At 34.4% G+C, this 23,919-nt stretch overlaps 1 protein-coding gene across 3 annotated transcripts in view; it reads right to left on the bottom strand.

The window, feature by feature from the left end:
* The window catches only part of EPHA6 (EPH receptor A6), a 980,105-nt gene that overhangs the window by 337,184 nt on the left and 619,002 nt on the right, over nucleotides 1-23,919 (bottom strand). For all 3 annotated transcript variants that reach the window (XM_017546189.2, XM_037744876.1, XM_017546191.2), the window contains exon 6: nucleotides 19,930-20,054. In XM_017546189.2, the coding sequence (XP_017401678.1) occupies nucleotides 19,930-20,054 (125 nt within the window). The remainder of the gene's footprint in view (nucleotides 1-19,929; nucleotides 20,055-23,919) is intronic.

Here is a 23,919-nt window from a genome sequence, read left to right as displayed (position 1 = left end):
ATCTCGGCTCATAGCAACCTCCACCTCCTGGGTTCAAGCAATTCTCCTGCCTCAGCCTCCAAAGTAGCTGGGATTACAGTTATATGCTACCATACCTGGCTGATTTTTGTTCTTTTTAGTAGAGAAGGGGTTTCACTATGTTGGCCAGGCTGGTCTTAAACTCCTGGCCTCAGGTGATCCACCCACCTTGGCCTCCCAAAGTGCTGGACTACAGGCCTGAGCCACCATGCCCGGCCCCTTGTGTGAAATTCCTAAATAAGATACTTAGTTCATTAATTTTTAGACTTTATTATTTTCTAGTAAGAACATTTATTATGCCTGTTCATCTATGAACTGCTTATACTGCGTGCCTCATTCTGTTATGTAATATTTTCATTATCATTCAATTAGAAGTACTTGAATTTCCTTTACAATTTATTATTTGACTCATGTATGCTATTTTATCCTGTATTTATTTCTTTTGAAATATATTATTTTATACAGTTATTTTTTCGGATTTATGTATATGCTTGCTATTTTATTTATTCACATCTTGATTCATATACTATCATTTTGGAATCACTTTCCTTCTTATTTAGCTCATTTCTTTATGGTAGGTTTTAGAGTGACAAGCTCTCTCTTTTTGTTTTCCCTTTATTCTTTTGTTTTCCCTTTATTCCCTATATTTTCCCTTTATTCTTGAAAAAATAGCTTGGTACATATCATTCTGGGTTGACAAATGTTTCCTTTCAAAAAAATGCGAGAGTACCATTTTCAGCTGTCTATTTTCTATTGTGGAAAGACACTTGCTTTACGTCCAGTTGTCACGTTTTTTGTCAGTAGTCTCTTCTATATGCTTAATTCAAAAAATGTTCCCTTTCTCTATCTTGTTTATACTATGCAGTTCTAACAAAGTTTCTAGATATGTGTTATTCTTTCTGTTTGAACATGTTGTACTTTGTGGATCCATTCCTTCTACAAAATTCACAGTCATTATTCTATAAATATTGTATGCTCTCCATTCTTTCTATTTTCTCTTTCTTAGAATGCAGTCCAGTATTGTTAGATTTTTGGAAATTCTGTCTTCCATATCTCTTCATTATTCTTTCATATTTTCCTTTTCCTTTCTTTTTATGGTTAATTCTGAGCAATATTTTCAGATATGTCTTCAAAGGTACTAAATGACTTTTTATTAGTAATTATTAGTATCATTATATTAGTATGTACTGATAAATATTAATATATATAATGTATGACTGTGTACCTATTTGTTGAGTTTTTTCTTATATATATAATTTTATAAGTTTAATTTCCTCCAATCTGCTTTTTCTTCTTGTCTTTTTCTCAATCTCATGTTTGCATTTATTATTTTTAAAATATTTCAGACATAGTTGTTTTATGTCTGAGTCTTTAATGCATCACAAGTCCTTAGGATTCTATGTCTGTTGCAGACTGCTTCACCTCATTGACTCATGTTTTGTTTTTTCTTCTATTTGGTAGTCTTTCATTGCGACATTATTGCCTGATCATAATCTGTGGTGTCTGAGTCTTAACATTTTGAAAGCTTTTCTCTAGACAGGATTTACTTCTATTTCTGTAAGAAACCAATGTATGTCGCTGGAATGGTACTACTTCAGTTTTCCTTGAGCACCTTGACTCAGCACTGAAGTCTCAGAATCAATTCTGCCTCCGAGCTGGTGGCCCAAGACTGATTCTGACAATAGTATACTTGGAGCACTTAGAAATTTGGTCTCAGAGAAAACCCCCTGAACCAGACTGATAGCCATGTTTTTCCTCCAAGCTCAGATTTTTTTTCTTTTTTTGGATAAGGCAAGTCCTTGAAATTCTCCTTTAACTATTGTAAGAACAAAATTAGCATCAAGAATATGCTTTACACATACCTACCTACTTTGTAAAGAAAGAGCCTTTCAAAATGCCTACTCTGGCATTACTGTAAAAGCCAATAAATCACTTTCTAGTAAGAACATGGGACACAGCACTTTTTCCATGAAAAAAAGAAACAGTAGAAGATCAGGAGTAAGAAATCATTCATTCATACAATCAGTTGTTCCCTAATTTTTATGGAATGATTACACAGTGTCAGGAGAAGCACTTTTCTTCAGGGAGGCCAAAGATACATCTGATATATTCCCAATAGGACTTACAAGCCAACACGGGGAGACAGACAGGTCAGAGAAAGGTGTATGGTCATTTGCAATTTTCTATTGTCCCTGCAAAATATTTACTTAGCAAATGACATACATGTTTAAATGAAATGAAAGACATACCAGAAGCATAATTGTTTTAAGAAATATATTTCATCTAGGACATATGCTCACTGGAATATTTTAACTTTTGAAATGGTGTTATATTTTGTTTTAGATTCATTCCAAACTAAATGTTTTGAGAAACAAAATGTATGAAACAAATGTATTATTTCATGATACAAATATGTTAAGAAAGACATTTGTAAATGCCTTAAATGCCTTATCTTGATCTGAGCATTTAGAAAAGCAAAATAGGTGAGTAAGAAGTGTAAAATAGTTAATTTTTCTAGATTAGTTTCCTCAATGATGGATTGGGGAAAAATAACTGAAAGTTAAAATGATATCGAGCAAAGATATAAAGATATTCTGTAATCATGAAAGGAAATACATTTTCAGTGAGTTCATTATATCTTAAGCAGATTTAAATAAATATAATACTGTTTAAAAATTATAATATTCCCAACATGAATCTGTAGTGCTAACAGTACACATGTAGATGTGCAAGAAGTATTTGTTAAATGTGAGAGAGAAGGGAGGAATGGTGTACTTTGCCTTCCTCTGGCCACTGTTCCCGCCTCATCTCTCCTTCCTTGGTACATTCAAGTCACAGCACACTGTCTCTTCCTTCAACTTGCCAGTTCCTTGCCTTGGACTTTCACATTTATGTTCCCTTTACCTAGAATCCTCTTGTCCTCTTATTTTGTCACAGTTATTAATATTAAATACCTCTCCATCATAGGTTAGTGCCTAACACAAAAAGGAAAATATTTCATCCCTTTAATCACGTAAAACTTTATCCACAAAGGATTTTTATCACAGCAGTTCATTTAACTCTAAATTCGAGTGTAACTTTAGATTGCAACAAAGTCTTGGATTTAATTTTTAGGGAACAGCATTGTGTGAAGGAAATAATTCTGGATCTGCTGTCAGGTAGACACAAAATTATGTAGCTCAGCAACTGGCACATAGGGTTATTTAATTCATTTTGGTTTTTTCTCTTTTTTTTTTTTTTTTTTGATTTTTTTTTTTTTTTTTTTTCAGGCTGGAGTGCAGTGGCCGGATCTCAGCTCACTGCAACCTCTGCCTCCCAGGTTCAAGCGATTCCCCTGCCTCTCCTGAGTAGCTGGGACTACAGGCACACACTATCACGCCTGGCTAATTTTTTGTATTTTAGCAGAGATGGGGTTTCACCATGTTGGCCAGGATGGTCTCGATCTCCTGACCTGGTGCTCTGTCTGGCTGGGCCTCCAAACTGCTGGGATTACAGGCGTGAGCCACCGTGCCTGGAATGCTCTACTTGGGTATTAATTAAATATGATCTGATAATCAATTTCTTCCTGTTCATTTATTTCTATTATGCATCAAAATGATGAGAGTTTACCATAAAGAAAATACTTTTTTTCTATATTAAAATAAAATATTAGTACAAGGTGAAGCGTAGATTTCTAATAATAAAAACAAATGGTGTTTTAGATTTTTGTATGCCACAGATTATAATACCTGGGCTAAAAATGGGTCCATGAAATTCTGCCAAGTAGGTGAAATGGAGAAACATTTATTTTGACAACAAACTATGTAACTCCACTATTAGCAAATTAGATTTTTTTTCTCAAGCAAAACTCAAGTAGAACACAATCAAAGTGCTTTTAAAAAGACAATTTAACAAATCAGCAAACAAATTCAACCAATGTTTGTCAATGCAGAATACAGGCATACTCTTGAGTTTTAATTCATTGAAGTAATTTTTTCTGGGAGCTTAATGTGTTACAGATACTTTGTTTCCGATAATTTAATTTACAAAAGGAATAGAAATCAGACATGGTACATGAACTGTGATTTGAAATGTCCATTTTGTGATCTGTTTCAAATAGATGCCTGAATTCAAAGACAAATTCTTTAACAAGCTCTTCAGATACAGACTGTAAACCACTGGTAATATTTTAAAATCAAATGATATATATTTTTGCTTTGTCCTTTCACAAATTCATATCCTCATCTCAACATGCATTTTCCCTGGGATATTCTCTGCCATTTTATAAAGTTCGTCTTCATTTCTAAGTTTGCCTTAAACTATATCTTTCAGAAAATTTTACCAGCTTCAAGGTGTCGAAGGAATAGAAAAGGCAGAATCACAAACGAATACATCTCTCACAACTGGAGACTAATTAATACTGCCTGATTATAATGGGACACTCGCCCACTAATGTTGAGGATAATGTTAAGAAAAGTAGAATGAGACCAGTCAAAAACAAAAGAGGTGATAAATGCAGATGCTTAAATCAGGCTCACTTTAAATAACAGATAACTATTCCTAACGACTCTTTTAACTATTAGGCCTTTTCCTGTAATTTTTCAGTGAAAGCGAAATCATCATACACCGTTTGCTTCATTTTATGAGAATCAATGTTTGCATGACAAACTGCCTTAATGGAAGAGGCCTCTGAGGTGCCTTTTTAAAGCAAAGCCACCTCGGTTACTCTGTTTTCCCCAGAGTGACCCCTCTGTTCTGCAAGAAAGACAATCAGGAAATGTTCTCCAGGTCATTTTAATACGAAATTCATAAGCTTAGAAGTCCTCTCTAAATAATTGAAGGCAACCATTAGGAATATAGCCAACCAGTCTCTTAATGGAGAGGTCATGAGGGACAATAGGCGTAGAATCTCTCTGAAAAGTCCAAGGAACATTTGGTGGTTTATAATTGATTTTTCTGGGCAGATTTCCTTTTTTCAAATAGTAATTATATCAGTGTCATTAATAATGGCTGTTGCAAGGGGCTTTGCTTTGCTCTCCAAGGCAAAAATTATATCTGGTCAAAGAAGCCTCATAATTATTTCTAGTTATCCGAAGCAGAATACAGACTTAGGCTTTTTCCCTTTCATTTGAGAATCTAAGACACTTAAGTCTACCCTTGAGGAATGAGGACAGTAATAGCAGAGCCGGGAAACGAAGCCGCTTAATACACATCGCTTACTATGCAGGAATCAGCTCAAACAGTTTTAGTCGTAATAGTTTAAGTCCCAGAGCATTTTTGTAGTAATTATTTTTTCTCTAAATTTTAAAGGTTTGATGCATTTCTTGAAGATGTTAAGTACCTATCTAAATTAAGAAAGTAAGGCATTCTCTAAAAGAAACTCCTTTTTTAAACAGGTGCACTGATTAACAATTAGAAAAGATAAGCCAATATCACAGAGTTCAGAGAACTGGCTGAAGCAGGGGAATGCCTCAGTGTTTAGCCATGCCTTTATTAAGATATTTATTTGAATATATTAAGCAATACAAATCTATATAAAAAATTCTTGGGCAATGGCCTTTCTCAATTTAATTTTCTATTTCAAAACTCAACCCTTAATTCAACCATCATTTATACAAAACCCCAAGCTCTGTGGCTTGTGCCTTTCATCCCAGCATTTTGAGAGGCCAAGGTGGGAAGGTTGTTTGAGCCCAGAAGTTCAGGACCAGCCTAGGCAAATAGTGAGGCCCCCTGTCTCTACAAAAAACTAAAATATTAGCTGGGTGTGTTGGCACGTGCCCGTAGTTCCAGCTACTCAGGAGGCTGAGGTGGAAGAACCACTTGAGCTGGAGGTTGCAGTGAACCGAGATTGTGTCACGACTCCAGCTTGGGCAATAGTGCAAGACTCTGTCTCTTTAAAAAAAAAAAAAAAAAAAAAAAGCAAGACAGGAGAATTGCTTGAGGGCAGGAATCTGAGACCAGCTCAAGCAACAAAGCAAGGATCTGTCTCTACAAAAAACAAACAAACTTAGTCGAGTGGTGGCACACTCCTGCAGTCTTAGCTGCTCTGGGAGGCTGAAGCAGGAGGACTGCTTGAGCCCAGGAGTTCGAGGCTGCAGTGAGCCATGAGTGCACCACTATACCTCATGTTGGGCCACAGAGCCAAAACCTGACTGAAGAAAAATAAAAAAAAAAAAAAAAAAAGAAAAGAAAAGCTGTGCTAGGATGTATACTCAGGATTTAAATCTCTCTTTTTTTCACTCTCTCTCACACACAAATTCATGCTACTTTTGTGGCTAATTGTTGCATACTATGAGTTGATCTATTTATCTTGCCATGGCTCCTTACACAGCTATGCCGCACAGCATTTATTTGTTTTTGATACTATAACTAATATTGATTCAGGAAAAGTTAAATATTTTATTTTTTAATTACCTGAAAAGACTCTCTGTTGGTTTATATGATCAAGTTTAAGAATCTCTTTTACTGAAAATAGTGAAAAATTAAATTTGCCACATATCTTTAGTTTCTATTAATAATTATATATTGAGAGAAGATTTCCATTGTTTACAAAGGTCATTATACCCTTGTGTAAAACAGGAATTTTCTCTCACAGAAGCTGGCCTACTTTACCTATCAAAAATTATTCAGGTGTTAGAACTGCCAAAGTACATAAATTTTTAGAGCCAAATATGAGGGCAAAGGTGTAAGTTTATCTTTTATAATGGGGGTATACATATGGTTGCTTACTTGAAAATTTTGGATTTTAATTTTATTTTAGAAACAGAAATATCCTTCATTGGATATTTAAATGATATGACCCAATTATTTGAAAATTAAAAAGATCTGTTATGGGTATACAGTTAAAGTTAATATGGTGAATTTTGGACAGCATAGTCCTGTCTTGTAGGGAAATTCTAAAAAAGGAAATTGTTGTATCACTGAACTGTCTAGCGCATTGTTTAAAAACCATGGGCACTTCAGAATAGGTGTATCTCATTTCTTCACGGATAAATTTCTGCTGAAGTCAAACTAAAGCACCACAGATGCTGCCAAGCTGCCTGATACAATGGTCAGCCTTCACAGCTGACCTCAATGGTTCCCACCTCTGGTATTCACACCACTCCACAGTCTCTCTCATATTATCCTAGGGTTGGACTTCGAGGTCAATGGAAGCCTTGGTCACACAGCTAATTAGTGACAAGGCCTGAATTCCAACCTGTCTGTCAACATACATGATGACTAGGGAATTACTAACTTTGATTCTCTAGTAGCTGAAAAAGAGCATAAAAATAATATAATAAAGCCATTTTCAATTTGACTGGCAGAAATTAAAGCAAAGAGAAGTTTAAGGGCTTGTCCAAGGTCTACAACTAGTTAGAGACAGAGCTGATAATAGAACTAGACAGTTCAATTTTATTTCAACCAGTTTATGATTATAAATTATAGTATATTTTTGTTCATATTTATCAGATACCTTACTTCAAAAATATCCATATGAATCCATTAAAAAGCCACCAAATATTAAAAGAGAAAAAGAAGAAAAATGAAATTGCAACAGTCTATCCACTTTTAGTGTTCCATCAATATTAAACTATATTTTTATTACAGTTTCTTAAATTGCCAGCTGGCTCAAATCTAAGTGATCATGATGAAGTAGGTCGGTGTTTCTCAATGGTTAACAGCTAATTAGCTTGTCTTAATATGAGTCACATCAAATAAATACACTCAGTAAATATTAGTATTATTTTTGTCTTTTTCATAATCCATTTGAAGTATAAAGATTTTGTTGTCTACATTCAAGACCAAAAAGTAGTTTCAAGGATTAGAAATGTGCAAACATTTTATCATCCAACTCATTTTTTATTCTATTTCTGATTTATTCAAGAAAATCAGATCTTGTCCTTACAATAAACATGGGTTCCCTTTCTCCAACAGGACACATTTCCCAATGCTGAATATACCACAAATCTTGGATGTCAGACTTCCCCTCTGGTAGTAAAAATCTGCCAATCAAGTTAAATTAGCAGGAGAACAGAGAAACTCACCTGTTTCTTAAGGGAAATTTTTATTAAAAGATTGCATTTTCTTTATAATATAATATTTTGAAAGCTATAGAGCCTAATAAGAATTGTGCTTTAAAATGCACAGTTTAGACACACACACAAACACACATACACTTTTTTACAGAAGCATTTCTTGGAGGAGAATATTTCTATGAGGAAACCTGATTAAATTTCTGATAGCTACTAAGGTAAGCTGCTACTCTGCCTTACCTCTGTATGGTATATGTTTCCTCTACTATGTTTCCTGAAGATAAGTGGAGTCAAACAACACAACTCTGTAAAAAGCCACCTCACCACTTTTGGGAAATTTCTTTATATAAACCTCACACGTTTTCATAGGTTTCAAAATCCTTGGAAGAAATAAATGCATCTTGGTTCAATATATAGATTTTTCTTATTAAGATTTTCAGATTGAAGGAAGAGTATTGGAAGTTATCAGAAGCAAAAAGTTACTTTATGATTTGGCAAGTATGTTTGTACTTATAGCCCCAAATAGTGATTGTTTAAGGAATAGGAACAAACATAATAGCATTTTAAATTGCATTTGAAACGAACAAATCTTGCATTTGTCTTCAGGGAATATGGCTCAGTCAACTCTTGGTAAAGATAGTTATCAAGGAAAAACTTGCTAAGGGTTAGATAACAAGACCTAGTTGCAGCTCTTATCGTGAAATTTATATTTAAAAACTAGTAAGATTTATCTTTAGGTATTATAATTCTAGTAAGATTTATCTTTAGGTATTTAGTTCTTTATCATTTTGGGATAGTAAATTAGGTGCCTGCCTTGTACTCTTGGCTTGTGAAAAAATATAATCTCAGGACCCCAAACATACCACGTGAAAGAGAAAGTTAAACTTGGGAGCTGAGCAATGCAAAAACTGCTTTCCTTTAGTTCTCAGACAGAAAGCTGTAATTTCACAACCTTGTACCCTAGCCTCATTTCATTTGCACCCTCTTTTCTCATGTTTAGTTTATCTTATGTAAAATGTCTAACAAAGACAATGCATAACTGACTTTTTTCTTTACTCCCCGTTTTCACACATAAAATGTAGATGCTTTGGGGCTAATCAGAGCCTCATAAGAATGTAACTATCTGCCTCACTGCCTACACTCCTTCCCCTTTTCTCCCTCCTTCTTGCTCTTTCCTTTGTAAATACTTAAGTTCCCCAAAACCCCTTTGGAAAACACTCAGGTCACAGATGCTCCATGGCTGTATTTTTAACTTTCCCCAGGCGCACCCTCAACCTCGGCAAAATAAACCTCTATCTGTTGAAACCTGGTTCAGTCACTTTTTGGTTTACAGGCTTTCAAAAGTAGCAACATTATATTTATATTTTTCATTGCTGGATGAGTCGTTTTTTGAAGACTGACTGTACTTTGAAATCATGGCAGTGTTACACTTTTTAAAAATGGTGTCTGTGAGTTTTGCTTCCTTGATTTTCACCAAACTAGAACAGAAATTTAGAGGAATTTTGAATTTATGTCCTTGTTACTCCCCAGAAGGAATTTTCTAAAAAAGAAAAATAGAAAAATACGAATTTTGTATAAATTTGTATAATCCAAGCGACACTGATTCTTGGTGAGTATTAGCCCGAATGCTTAAAAGGGACTCTGATGATTTAATATTGCAGATAACATAACCTCTGGACTCCCCAGCTATATCCCATATTGGATTATTTTCTTTCCTCCAAACAGAACCGATTCCTTAAGACAAACTGAACATTTTTTAGAAGTTAATAATTGCTTAAAAATAGCTTTATATGTTTTCTCTTTTCTTATAAATGCAAAACTCGATAGTAAAATATGTAGATTTCCAGATTGCTGAGGAAATGGAATTACTGTTTCATTCTGATATTTTTCTGTACTTCTCTGTAATTTTTGATTTTTACATATATCATATTTTCACTGAAAACATCAAATGTTTCTTTCATTCCTTAGTCTTATTTGATTTTTTCCTGTCACCTTGCATAGCAAAGCCTAACAGAATAAAAATAATAAGCTTTTGCAGTTCCGGAAGTTCAGAATTGGAAAACAACTTAGATTGTTTATTCCAACCTCACTGATAGAGATAAAGACATGGAATTCAGGAAATTGGTGGGGAAGCAAATTCAGAAATGTATGACGAGGAATATGGAAGCAAATGAATCTGAGGTTAGAATGTGAAATGAATTAAAAGGTGTAACTTAGAGCTGACTGAAATATGACAATTTAGCAGAAGTGTGATTAATTTTTCAGCCTTACCTAGTTGTACTCAAGAACATCAGTCTGGGGCTGAAATTGTACAATAGTGACTCCATACCACTAAAAGAATCCCAGGTTTCTGAGCAGTAGTAAAGAGGATTTTGTTTTCTTGTAACCAGAACATAAACTTTTGATAGTTTCATTTGAGTCTACAACCTTTATTTCAGTCTATAAATTTAGATATTGATGGGGTTCAAAACATGCTATCTCTAAATATAGCACCTTGGAACTTGAGCAAACAGCAAAAGCAGAAAGATCACCCTTTGACCTTCCCCTGCCCTCCTCCTCTGAATCAGGTCAAGAGACTCTCATTCGAGAGGTGATCTCCCTATGCCCAGAGGAAAGAATATACTTATCTATAAAGACACAAATATATAAAAAATAATCTGAACAATAGGCCTTGCTAAGTGACTTCCCCTGAGTTTACTACCATTGGATCACATCCCTTTGTTTAATCATACTTCGGTACAACCGTTCACTTTTGATCAAACCTAAGCATAAAAATACAGAGGTTTGTCTATTTCTTTGGGTCTTTATATCTGACGGCTATGTAAAACTTATATTAAATACATTTGTAGGCTTTTCTCTTCTTAATCGGGTTTTATAAGGACCTCAGCCATAAACCTAGAGATAGAAAAGAAAGATGTTTCTTTTCCCCATAGCATATTCAAAAGTTTGAATGAAGTTTATTCAGAGTCCTTAGTTTTATCAACTATTTTTTCCTTTCTTGGATGTACAAATCTTTAATACACGAAATCCAGCTTCTATAATTTTAAACAAATCCATTCTTCAAGCCAAACCAAAGAAAGAATAACTTTTATGAAACAGGAGACACTTTAGAGGTATAGTTAGTAGACATATATGTGTGTGTGTGTGTACATATATACACACACACACACACACACACACACACATATGCAGACTCTGCAATGTTGGTGCCAATATATTTTTAATTTCTTTCTATTTGATAAGTGTACACCTCACAGATGCTGCTGTGGATCTGCTGTGGATGCAGTATTGGCCCCAGTCAGAGTCTTGCTACCACGAGAATCTCTGCTACAGGCATTATATTCCTCCCTAGGCTTACCAAGCAAGACAAGCTTCCACAGAGAATGTGATGTTTGCTGAACAACATGGAAATTGTATATAAAATCTTTATAATGAGGGTTTATATCAGTAAATTCCCCTGCTGTCCATTTTCTTTCAGGTAACACTGTTTCAGTTAGTACCAAATGCTCACAACTAATTTATCTGCGGTGGACACTGCACCAAATAATTATGAAAAAAAAGAAACTCATGAAAACTTCAGCAGTTCAGGAATTTGCTGATTCCATTATAAACACCTAATTGTATCCAAAATTAAATAAAGGACTTGGTCCTTTATTTACTGCATTTTGCTTCAGATTAACTTGTAGTTCTGATGTCATATAACATCCACAGATCAAAAACATCTACAAATCATGTAAAATCGACAGAGATGCTAGCCAATTATAGAGACATAACATATAAGTTCATGTGTATGTTGAGAGCGTTGTGATTATTTTCCCCTTACCAGCACTCAATTAAATGAGGTGAGGAAGAAGTAGGGCTTCTAGAGACTGGCAACTCAGGGCAATGCTGGCATCACCTAGGAGTTTGCTAGAAATGCAAAATCTCATGTTACCACCCCTAACACTACTCACCTGCCCAATCAAATGTATTACAATCTGCATTTCAGCAAGATCCCCATGTGATCCATACTTTCCCCAATCACACTTTTCTTAGTTCCTTGTATAATAACCACATTTAACTTTATATGATAGTTTACATTAAAGCTTGCAAAATGTATAAATTAGATGGTGACAGGGGAAGGAACAGGCAGAGAACAAAGGTGTGTTTCTGTACCTAAATAATGGATGGAGGTAAGAGTGGCTTTCCTGAAGTAAACGTAAAATTCTCTTCCTCCCTTGGGCAAACACTTAAATAAAGGAAATACAACAAAAGTAAATGAGAAATGTATATTGAGCAGCATATAAAAAGGAAAAATTGTTTTTCTTTCTTATGTTGATTATCGCTACAATTGCTTCATCTATTTTTATATATAGATATGCATTACTGATTATCGTTAGAAAAATGAGGGATAATTACTAGGTTGTTAACTGTAGGAAAACTATATTGAGAAAGTGGAATAAGAGGATTAGGGAGGAAGAAGACTTACTGTGCAAAGTGTGATATTGAAGAGTAAGTGACTTTCAGAAAAGACACTAAGACTTCAACCCTCTTTTAAAAGAGGCTACTTTAAATCATCCCTGATTGACAAAAACATTTCCCATAATGAAAAGCTTTCCACAAACTTCCTTTCATTTTTAATAATAAACTATTTTCAGTGTCACAAAATTGTTTATTTTTAACTAAAAAGCAAAGATAGTTTTTCTGTAATCTGTGAACTAGGCGAAACACTGGCAGGTTACGTTAATTCATCCTTTTATATAAATAATTATTGACCATCTGGATATAAGAAATGCTACCTTTTCCATGATGAGTTTTCTTAAAATCTAAAAACTGCTGACTGTGATAAAAATTAACAAAAGCACTTTGAGAAAGACTTTAATAGTCATAGTGTCTTAAAATACTGGCTGTGGGAATAATGAACTGTTATGAGGGATTGATGTTTGCAAAATGAGCTCCCAGTTGATAATTACTGAAGCTATACAACACCCTGGTGAGACAGGTATGTTGTATTCCTGCCGTCTTACAGATACAAGATTGGCATGAGAGAGTAATGAAATGTTTGGCCTCAGGGAACCTAGAAAATCAGCATCAGCAGAAAGCACTGATTTCTGAGACATCCATTGTAATGTAAGGTGTGACAGCCAGCTATAGCAACCACTTACTGGCTATGTGGTTTTCGTAAAGATACTGAGCCTTCTTGTGCCTTAGTTTCTTCATCTGTAAAATGGGAATAATAATAATATTTTCCTCAAATGTTTTTAGCAGTAAATTAGTTAGTCCTTGCAAAACACTTAAAAGGGTACTTGGCATATAATCGGTCAAAAATCAGTGTCTATGGATTGCCCCCTATGTGCCTCTCTGAGCACTAAGGATGGGAAAGTGAACAAAATAAATCCCTGCCCACATGAGCATACAGTCTTTTTCTTAACAGAATGTTCTCTCAGCTTATGAACATGTGTATGGGTCTTTCTTCTGAACAGGTAGAAACAGAAAACCTTGGAGGCTTTCTTTCTTTCTTTTCTGCCTTCAAGGTAATTTTACAGTGGCTACATGATTCCTTAATTTCATGGGAATGAGTTCTGAACAAAGTCAGCATTTTTCTAATTCAACTAGAATGTTATTGAAAGGAAATAGCTGTGTTAGGCAAAGATTGAGGGTTGAAATAACCTCTTTTCTTCAGGGAGGTGTAAACTACTAGGGGAGTCCAGATGCACAAATAAATAACTCTAATCAAGACTAATTTGGTAAATATAACTGTGAGAGTCTAAATGTTTATGTCCTTCCAAAATTCACACGTTGAAATAATACCCTCCAAGGTAATGGTACAGGAGGTGAGGTCTTTGGTAGATGATTAGGTGATGGGAGGTGGAGCACTCATGCATGGGATTACTGCCCTTATAAAAGAGACTCTGCAGAGCTCCCTTACCCTTCTGCCATGTGAATGCACAGTGAGGAAACCACTGTCTATGAACCAACCTGAAAGGGCCCTCACCAGACGCCAAGCTTCGGGAGCCTTGGTCTGGAACTTTCCAGTTTCCAAAACTATGGTAAATAAATTTCTATTGTTTATAAGCCACATGGTAGCTTATAAAGCCTTGTTTATAAGCTTTTATCATAGTAGCCCAAAGACACTAAGGGAATAATGAAAAAACAAAGAAGCAAGAGAAAGACGTGTGCCTTGCTTGGGTAGAGAAGCACAGGAAAGAGGGAAAAGTAGGGAGGAGATGGTAAAAGAGGGAACAGGAGGAAAAATCAAGAATGTGAACAAAAAGGGCAAGAACAGGAGGGAAGGACAGAGATAAACGGGTGCTATGACAGGGAGGGAGCACTACACACTGGGGTCTGTTGGGGGAAACGGGGGAGGGACAGTGGGGGTGGGGAGTTTGGGAGAGAGAGCATGGGGAGAAATGCCAGATATAGGTGAAGGGGAGGAAGGCAGCAGATCACACTGCCATGTGTGTACCTATGCAACAATCTTGCATGTTCTTCACCTGCACCCCAAAACCTAAAATGCAATAAAAAACAAAACAAAACAAACCTAAACAAAACATATTTTCATACAAGAATACAATGGGTGCATGTTATTAATGACAGAGCTGGCAGGATGGAAAAACTGGTTTAAAGTAAACAGGACATGGATATCCACATCCTATGTAGTCAGGACATAGTTCGTGAAAAAATGGTTATAGGCATGAATGTTTGTAGCAGCTTTATTCGTAATGCCAAAAACTGGAAATAACAAATGTTTTTCAACAGGTGAATGGATAAATAAACTGTGGGATACCTGTCAATGGAATGTAATTTGGCGACAAAAAGAAATGAGATATTAAGCCACAAAAATCTAGAACGTAACGGTAAATGCATATTGCTAATGGAAAGAAGCCAGTCTGAAAAGGCTATATACTGTGTAATTCCAATTGTGTAATGTTCTGGAAAAGACAAAACTGTGGAGACAATAGAATCATCAGTACCAGGTACGGTGGCTCATGCCTCTAATCCCAGCACTTTGGGAGGCTGAGGCAGGAGAACTGCCTTTTTAAAATTATGTTTTTAACTTTTTGACAGTCATGACTTGATGTGCTACTTTTACAAAATGCCTCTGCCTCGAGGATGATGTAAATATTGCTTTTGTGACATAGGGCACATGCCATGTGACGTGACTTCAAGACTTGCCACTAACCTCATTTCCATAGGCAGGAACCTTGATGTGGCCTCGGGCTGGGTTGGGACTTCTAAGGCTGAGCCAAAGGGACATTTCCGACCAGTGGTGCTGTTGTTGGTGACCTCTTACAAGAGTGGTTTTGAAGGTACTACTTTGCTTTTAAAGCTAATAAAGATGCTTCTGTGTGCCCTGAAGACAGCAGGTCACATTATGACTCCCAATTATATTATTATTATATTGTAAGGGAGTGGCAAGACAGTAGAATGGAAATAGGACTGGGTTCTAGGGCTCTGCTACCCAGCAGCAAGTCCGTTAACACCCTGAGCCCCCAGGTCCTCAATTTGTAAAGTAGAAGTGTAATAGCAACATAATAATAGTAAGACTGATAAAATATCTTAATCCACAGAGGTGTTTGGTCCTAAATAAATAAAATTATATGTGTTAAATTAAAAAAAAATGGGTGCTATGGTTTGAATGTCCCCTCCAAAACTCATTTTGAAACTTAATTGCCATGGTAACAGTATTAGTAGGTGGGACCCTTAAGAGATCATTAGGCCATAAAGGCTATGCTCTCTTGGGTGGGATTAGTGCTTTATGAAAAGGCAAGTATGGCCCTCCCCTTCCCCTCTCTTTGCTTTCCTGCTCTTCTGTTGGGTGAGGAATAGCATTTCTCCCCTGCGGAGGATATGACATTCAAGGAGCCATACTGGAAGTGAAGAGGGACCTCACCGGACAGCAAACCCACTGACACCTTGATCCTCCCAGCCTTCAGAACTGTGAGACATAAATTTCTGTTTCTTATAAATTACCCACTCTGAGATATGTTATAGCTTCACAAAACAAAGACAAAGGGTATGATTCCTATTCAATATGACTAGAAGAGGTTCTGCACTGTTTTGAAGGGGAAGACTGAGAAGTTGGGAGCAGATGATGTCTTAGTTCCCTCATTGTAAAAATGAGCTCTACTGGAGAGCCTATTGGACAAAAGCATTATCATGTTAATTAAATATAAATAAAAACAGAAAAAAGTTTTATAACTTGTCTTGAGTCCCCATATTATTTTAAAGTGCCTTTTCATAGTCAAGCTGTATTCGCTTGAGTTAAAGGAAAATGAAAGACTGAGTATGAAAAATAAAAGTGACTAAAACTTAGGGAATATAATTAAATGAATAAGGGATATCTAGCTAGTTATAGCCCATAAAGCAGTATGTTTTCTTTCTCACATCTCACTGAATACCCAAACACACAGACACACAGACCACAGACACACTCGGACACGTCACACACATACACAGACAGAGAAAGAGATAATGTCAGGGTCTGAATTTTTATGTATAGTTATGATGTTAACAATACTGCTCTCTATAGTGAAGTATTTGAAAAGTGTGTGTGTGTGTGTGTGTGTGCACACGTGCGAGTGTGTTTTCAATTTCAGTATATTTCAATGAAAAACCAGTTATCTGGATGGCGTAACGATAAGATAATTTATCTACCTAACAGTACAGACACAAACATTAGCCTCTGACAATAGCTAGAAATGTAAAAGACGACCTAGAGCTGGATCTTTCTAGGTGCTTCTTTTACAGATGAGAAAATAGAAGTAAAAAAGTTAATATCTGAGCCTAACTCAAATATTTGAATACTCAGACCAGAGCTTTTTTTCTAATATATGACACTCTCTGAACAAAGATCACTGGTCAGAATAGTATGTTGTTTGACCTCGGATATTTGTAGCCACTTCACATTCCAAGCAGGTTAACGTCTTTCCTGATTTACAGAAAAATGCATTTGAAATAATAAAACAGTATCAATTCCTCAAAGAATGGTATAACTATTGATCTTTTGTGGATCAATTATGTGTATAGCAATATAGAATAACTGATGAAAATGAAATGCAATTTTTTTAACAACATGGCACCAATATTAAAGACTGAAGAGTATATAAATATTATAATGAGCCAAGCATTAATTCTCCAATAGTTCTTCAAGAATTTAGCTACCTTTGTTAATAGTTAGTGTTCCAGAAAATCAACTTGGGTCACTTTTACCTTTTCTGTTTCCATTTGCCAGTTTCTGTGTGTTTTGTGTTTAAGGGCTTGTACCTGTAGCCTTCTTTAGAAACTAAACTGTGGCCACTGGAGCCACTGCAGAGAACCAGAAGTGCCTATGAATCTTTTTTGCACACCATATGTGTACTTCCACCAAGGGCTGTAGCCAATAACTGACGAGAGCCAGAGTAGAGAAGCCCAGATTCTTTGTTTTCCTAAGATGAACTCTGAGATATAAGTTAGAATCCAGAGCTTCCCTCTGTCATGAGTATGACTGGCACCTTCCTTCACAGTATCACTGGCCCCATTCTTTTGCCAGTTCCCCTGCGAATTTGCTTATATTGTTTGTGCACAATTCCATGCTATCATTTTCTGATTCTATGATGTATTATTTGCTAAATATTTCCTTAATGCTAGCTTCAGTGATTTTTACTAGTAAATTAGAGCTATTCATCTTTAGGTCTATTTATACATAATCTTTACAACCCACCAAAAATGTTGATATATTTATTTTCATTTTATTAATATGAAATCTGAGGCATAGGGAGATTAATTGACTTTTTCTGGCCATAAGCATAATGAAACACAGAGTCAGTACATGAATTAGAAATCCTTGACTTCCAGCTCCATGGTTAATCCATTAGTAGTGGGTTATCGCTATCTTCTTACAAAATAAAATTTTCATAATATCATCTAATCCATCACTAAAATAAAACCTATGTAATAAAGCCAAATATTATACATACAAGAATGAACATAAATATTATGTTAGTTACTATCTTTTAGAATTATATTGATTTCTAAAATTTTGATTGGGTGAATGTGGTTCTCTTTCTATTGAATCGGTATGATTTATCCTAACTTAGAAATATTGCAAGTTATTTTCATCCTCAAACATATATAACGGTATACATGATTATAAAATTGGACAGTGATTTTCTGTGTGTAAAATATAACCCTTATAAAACACAGAGAAATATTTTGATTCTAAAAAGTTGCTTGTATATATGTTCACGTTGCTTGTTAAAGAGTCAGAAATTTTCAGTGTATGAAAATATATTTAAACCAGTGAACATAAAATATATATTTTCTTGTGACAACGTGCTATAGGCTATAACATTTGAAAGCCTAGCCCAGCAGATTTCTGAGCACATGTTGGCCAGGCTAATTTGCAGAATCTAGATTCCAATTTAAATTCAGTAAAGTTTTCCTTTTTTAGGCTATGGATTTACCTACGTCACTTAAAGATAATGACAGTTTTTATTGACTACATAATGCTGAAATTATTAGAGCGACAAAAAATGGATACAGCTATGCTACTAAGTTACCGCTCCCATTATCAGAACTAGATTTACTCTGAAGCAGTGGAATAGAGGAAGCTATTTGTTACGGTTGGAATGTCCCCTCCAAGCTAATGTTGAAATTTGATTACCATTGTAACAGTAGCCAGAGACAGACCTTTAAAAGGTGATTAGGCCATGAAGGATATGGCTTCATCTGTGAGGTTGGTGTCACCATGGGAGTGGGTTTCATACTGCAGAAGTAAGCTCCCTGTAAAAGGATGAGTTTGGCTTCCTTTTATTTCTCTGTCTCTCTGGCCTTGTCCTCCCACAATGGGATGATGAACCAAGAATTCCCCTCCAGACGCTGGACCCTCGATCTTGGTTTTCTTAGTCTCCAGAACCATAAACCAATAAATTTCTGTTTATTATAAATTACTTAGTCTGTGGTATGCTGTTATAGCGCACAAAACGAACTAAAAAAGTAGAGTTCTATTTCTCCTCTTACCCTCTATTTCTTCAGAGGAAGACTAAATTCCTTTATGATTTCCTTTGCTTTCAATAAAGTACAGAAATGCAAGATGTTCTTTCTTATTGGAACCTACCACTGCATATTACATATAATTTTACATGAAAATTTTTATTTAACATTCCCTTTGCAAATTTCTAGAAGTAGTACTAACACAATGAGACATGTCAGAATTGACTATGTGGTCTGCTGTAATATTGATGCCAAGACGATCGTAATGGTGAGAAATGAGAGAGAAAAGCCTAAAGAATATGAATATAATAAAGGGAATAAAGTATATACATTGGGGAAATATACTTATTGAGAACAATTTTGTATAGCAAAAATGGAAATAAGGGTTCCATGATCATAAATAAGGATTTGTCAACTGAGTTTATCTTGCTGGCTGCTTATTAAATAAAATAGTTAACCTGAATGTAAATAAATTATTTCATTTATAAGCTATTTCCATGTATCCCTAAATAATGCTTTCCAAATTATAGCAGACTGTAACTTTAAACTCACTGACAAAGGATATGTTCTACAAAAACCCACTTTAGGTTATAGTAATTCAATTAAAATTTCTTCTTAACTGAATTTTAGAAGCAATCTTATAGTAACCAAACTATAAATTGAAGAAATCGAAGAAATGACTAAATGACCTCTTCTTACAATATTGTAACACTCTGTAAAGTAGGTCATGACAGAAATGAAAATCTTACATCTTCTACTTTATCTGATACAAACCAAAATAAATTAATTAAGAAATTAGAAGCAGAATAGTAAGTTAGAGAGGATTCAAAGAAACAGAAGGTGTGAGGTTAGGTTAGGCCAAAGAGGAACAGGTTTTAAAATAATATTGCATAACGACATGCTTAATATATACATATATATGCGTATATATGTAGTTTTATAGGAAGCTCCAAATAAGACCTACTTTCTCATAGTACTTGATCTCGTAGTCCAGAATGGCTCCATTGGAAAAAGCAGGTGCTTGCCATGACAGGGCAATGCTATTTTGGGATGCCCAGTCCTTCCTTACCACACCTATCAGGGAAGGTGCTGAAAGGAAAGAAAATAACTAAGAATTAATTGGCAGGAATCATTTTTCATTATCCTTTTTTTAATATATTCTCTTCCAAGGAAAATAAAATTCTTGTTGAAGAGGACACCATTTGTTGAAGGCAGATTAATAGGATATGCTCTATTCACCCAAAATAAGGCATTAAATATATGTAGGAATACTCTTAGGGAACACAGGAAAAACTCAAATATTCCAAGAGTAAGGGCTAGAAGTCAACATCTTTGGTATTATTAGGGGACGATAATTTTCTTTAAAATGGTTTTGGTCTTGAACTACAACATGAAATATAATATACTTGGCTTGTGCGTTTTATCAAATATTTATCTACTGTAGGAAAGCACAAACTTTGCAATTACAAGATCATTTACAGCCTTCTTCCTTTCCTCTAGACATTTTAAGACTTTACAAAGTTTATATTATAAGCTTTATAATTGCAATAAATGATTGTTTATGAATGTGAGGATTATTTCTTTTGCATAGTTTCTACGATATTTAAATAAAATTAAAATATTTAACTTTAGAAATTATTTTCAGAATCATGTCTATTTTATTTTCCTATACATTATAATTTAACATTCTAATTCAAAATTAAAATAATCTGTGTTAAACTTCCAATATATAACCAAAAAATATATATCTTAAATTATTCTTTGCACCTTTCATAAAATACTTTTTAAGTATTCTAATTTAAAAAAAAAACAGCACTGTTTGACAAAGAAGTCAACAATCATTCAGAAAAAGTGAAATCATACTGAAAACATACTGATATGCCATTTCTCACATAACAGATTGTCAAAAAAAATTCAAAAATTTGGTAAGGCACTCTGTTAGCTAGACTATAGGATAAAACACTCTACCACATTGTTCGTGGTAATGCGAAATGATACAACTCTTATGAAGGGAATTTTAAGCCAAAAATTATGTATTTATTTACACTTCGGCTTTTTGGAATCTCTCTCAGAGACACACTGCACAACACAAAGTGACATATTTACAATACTATTCATGGAGATTTATTTCTAAAGATTGTAACAATCTAAATGCCCATCAATAAGGGAGTGGTTGAAAAACAGCTACATCCACTAGAGAATTATGAAGTTGTAAAACGGAATTATGACTCTATAAACACTAGAATAGAGTTATTTCAGAATATATTTTTAGCTGAAGAAAGTAAAGTGAAGGAAAATGTATAAAAATGATGTAAGGATAAACCTAAGAATAAGAAATAATTATAATGGTTGCCCTTAGGGGGTGAAAGGCAATAGGATAAACACTACAGGGTTAGAAACTAGACATCTGTGAACGTACCTTGCCTTGCAAATTTACTTTGTAAAGTAAAAATATTATAAATGATTAAAAACAATTTTAAGAACAATTTTGAAAAATTAACAGAAAAATAAAATGAAGAATAGTGTATTGAATTGGAGATAGAGACTCCAAGAGGGAACTGTTTAACATAGCTTTAAATCACAGTAATTTAACAAACATCTCAATGAGATGTGCTTTAAGAATTAAACAAGAAAAACTTGCCAAAAATTATTAAACTGCTTTTAGTAATGATTTTCTTGATGTTAGTATTGGTATTTTAATTTTGAAGCTGTTACATGTATATATATATATATATATATATATATGTATATATAAAGGTATAAAGCAAATGAGTAATTATGTTATTATTGAGAACCAGATTTTTTTCCTCCCGTGGGAGAAAAGATATTGAAATGCCAGATAATTAACATAAATAAAAACTCAAAGTTAGAAGTTACACTATTAACTCAATATTTCTTTCCAATTCATTTTCAGAAATCTACTTAAATGTACCAATCACAGGTGAGAATTAGATTGGAAAAATTGATTCTCTGTCATATTTTCGATTTCTAAGAAAGGCTTAAGTATTAAAAGTTTGGCATTTTATTTCTGAAGGCTGCTTTTGGGTTCTAAGGACAAAGTATTTTCTTAAATTTGTGAGAATGACAAGTTTGGTTTTTCTAAGAAAATAAGGTCTTTATAAACTGTGTTTAAAATTCTTTCCAGCTGTTCAATGGGAACATTATTGTTGGACTAGAATATATTCTTAAAATGAGAGATAATTACAGAAGTCATTAGGAAATAAAAGTTTGTTGTCTGAGCTGAAACAGAAATGAGTAATGTGGTATATAAGAAAAAGCACTCAGATAATTCACTATCTAAATTAAGCCCTAACTATAGACTGTAGAGACACAACAAGACTACTTAAAAAAAGAAAAAAAAAAAGAACCAGCTATGTACTGTTTACAAGAAACTCATTTTACTGTAAAGACACAAATAGACTGAAAGTGAAGGAATGGAAAAAGACATTCCATGCAAATGCTAGCCAAAAATGAGCAGGAATAGCTATATCTGTATCAGGAAAAACAGACTTTAAGTCAGGAACTTTGAAGAGACATTTATATAATGATCAATGAATCAACTCAGCAAGAAGATGTAACAATTAGAAATATATCTGCACTCAACACTGTGACAACCAGATATATAAAGCAAATATTAAATCTAAAGGGAAAGATAGGCCCCAATACAATAGTAGTTGGGGACTTCAACATCCTACTGTCAGCATTACATTGCTTATCTAGACAGTAAATCAACACAGTAATATTGGATTTAAATAGCACTGTAGACCAAATGGACCTAACTAATAGTTACAAAACATCTCATTCAACAGCTTCAGAATACACATTCTTCTCATAGACCTGGGACATTCTCTAGGATAGACCACATATTTGGCCATAAAACAAGTCTCAACAAGTTTATAAAAACTGAAATACTATCAAGTATCTTTTCTGACCACAATAGAATAAAACTAGAAATCAATAAGATGAATGTAAAAAATTACACAAATGTGGAAATTAAACAACATGCTTCTGAGTTACCAAATAAACAAATTAGGAAAGAAATTACACATTTTCTTGAAGCAAATGAAAACAGAAACAAAATATTCCCAAACCTAAGAGATACAGAAAACAGAGTACTAAGAGAGAGGTTTATGGCAATAAGTGCCTATATTTAAAAAGTGGAAAGATTTCAAATAAAAAATCAAGTGATGCATCTAAAGGAGCTAGAAAAGCAAGAACAAATCAAGCCCAAAGCTAGTAGAAGAAAATAAATAATAAAGATCAGAACAGAAATAAACAATATGGAGACAAAATAATATAAGACATCAGTGAAATTAATATTTTGAAAAGAGGAACAAAATTGACAAACCTTTAACTAGACTAAAAAAAAGAGAAAGAACACCCAAATAAATAAAACCAGAAACCAAAAAGAAGCCATTATAACTGATACCACAAGAATACAAAGGATCATTAGAGACTGTTATAGGCCACCATATGCCAACAAATTGAAAAACCTAGAAGAAATAAATACATTCTTGGACACATACAAACCACCAAGGTTGAACAGTGAAGAAATAGAGAATCTGAACAGACTAATAATGAGTAACATGATAGAACCAGTAATAAAAAATCTCCCAACACAGAAAAGACCAGGAATAATGGCTTCACAGGTGAACTGTACCACCCTGTGAAAGAAGAACTACCATCAATTCTTAACTATTCCAAAATAATAAAATGGAAAGGGAAGGAATTCTTCCAAACTTATTCTATGAGGCCAGTGTTAGCCTGATACCCAAACCAGACTAGGGCACAACAAGAAAAGTACAGGCAAAAATCTCTGATGCACATTGACACAAAAATCTACCAGCACAGCAAAAACACCATATACCATGATCAAGTGGGATTTATCCCCTGGATGCAAAGATGGTTCAAAATAGACAAATACAACACATCACATCAACAGAATGAAGGACAA

This window comes from Cebus imitator, unplaced genomic scaffold (genome assembly GCF_001604975.1).
Source record: "Cebus imitator isolate Cc_AM_T3 unplaced genomic scaffold, Cebus_imitator-1.0 Scaffold188, whole genome shotgun sequence".
Classification (NCBI taxonomy): Eukaryota; Metazoa; Chordata; class Mammalia; order Primates; family Cebidae; genus Cebus; species Cebus imitator.
The sequence above is the reverse complement of the archived record's forward strand: the minus strand, read 5'-3'. Positions and strand labels throughout refer to the sequence as shown.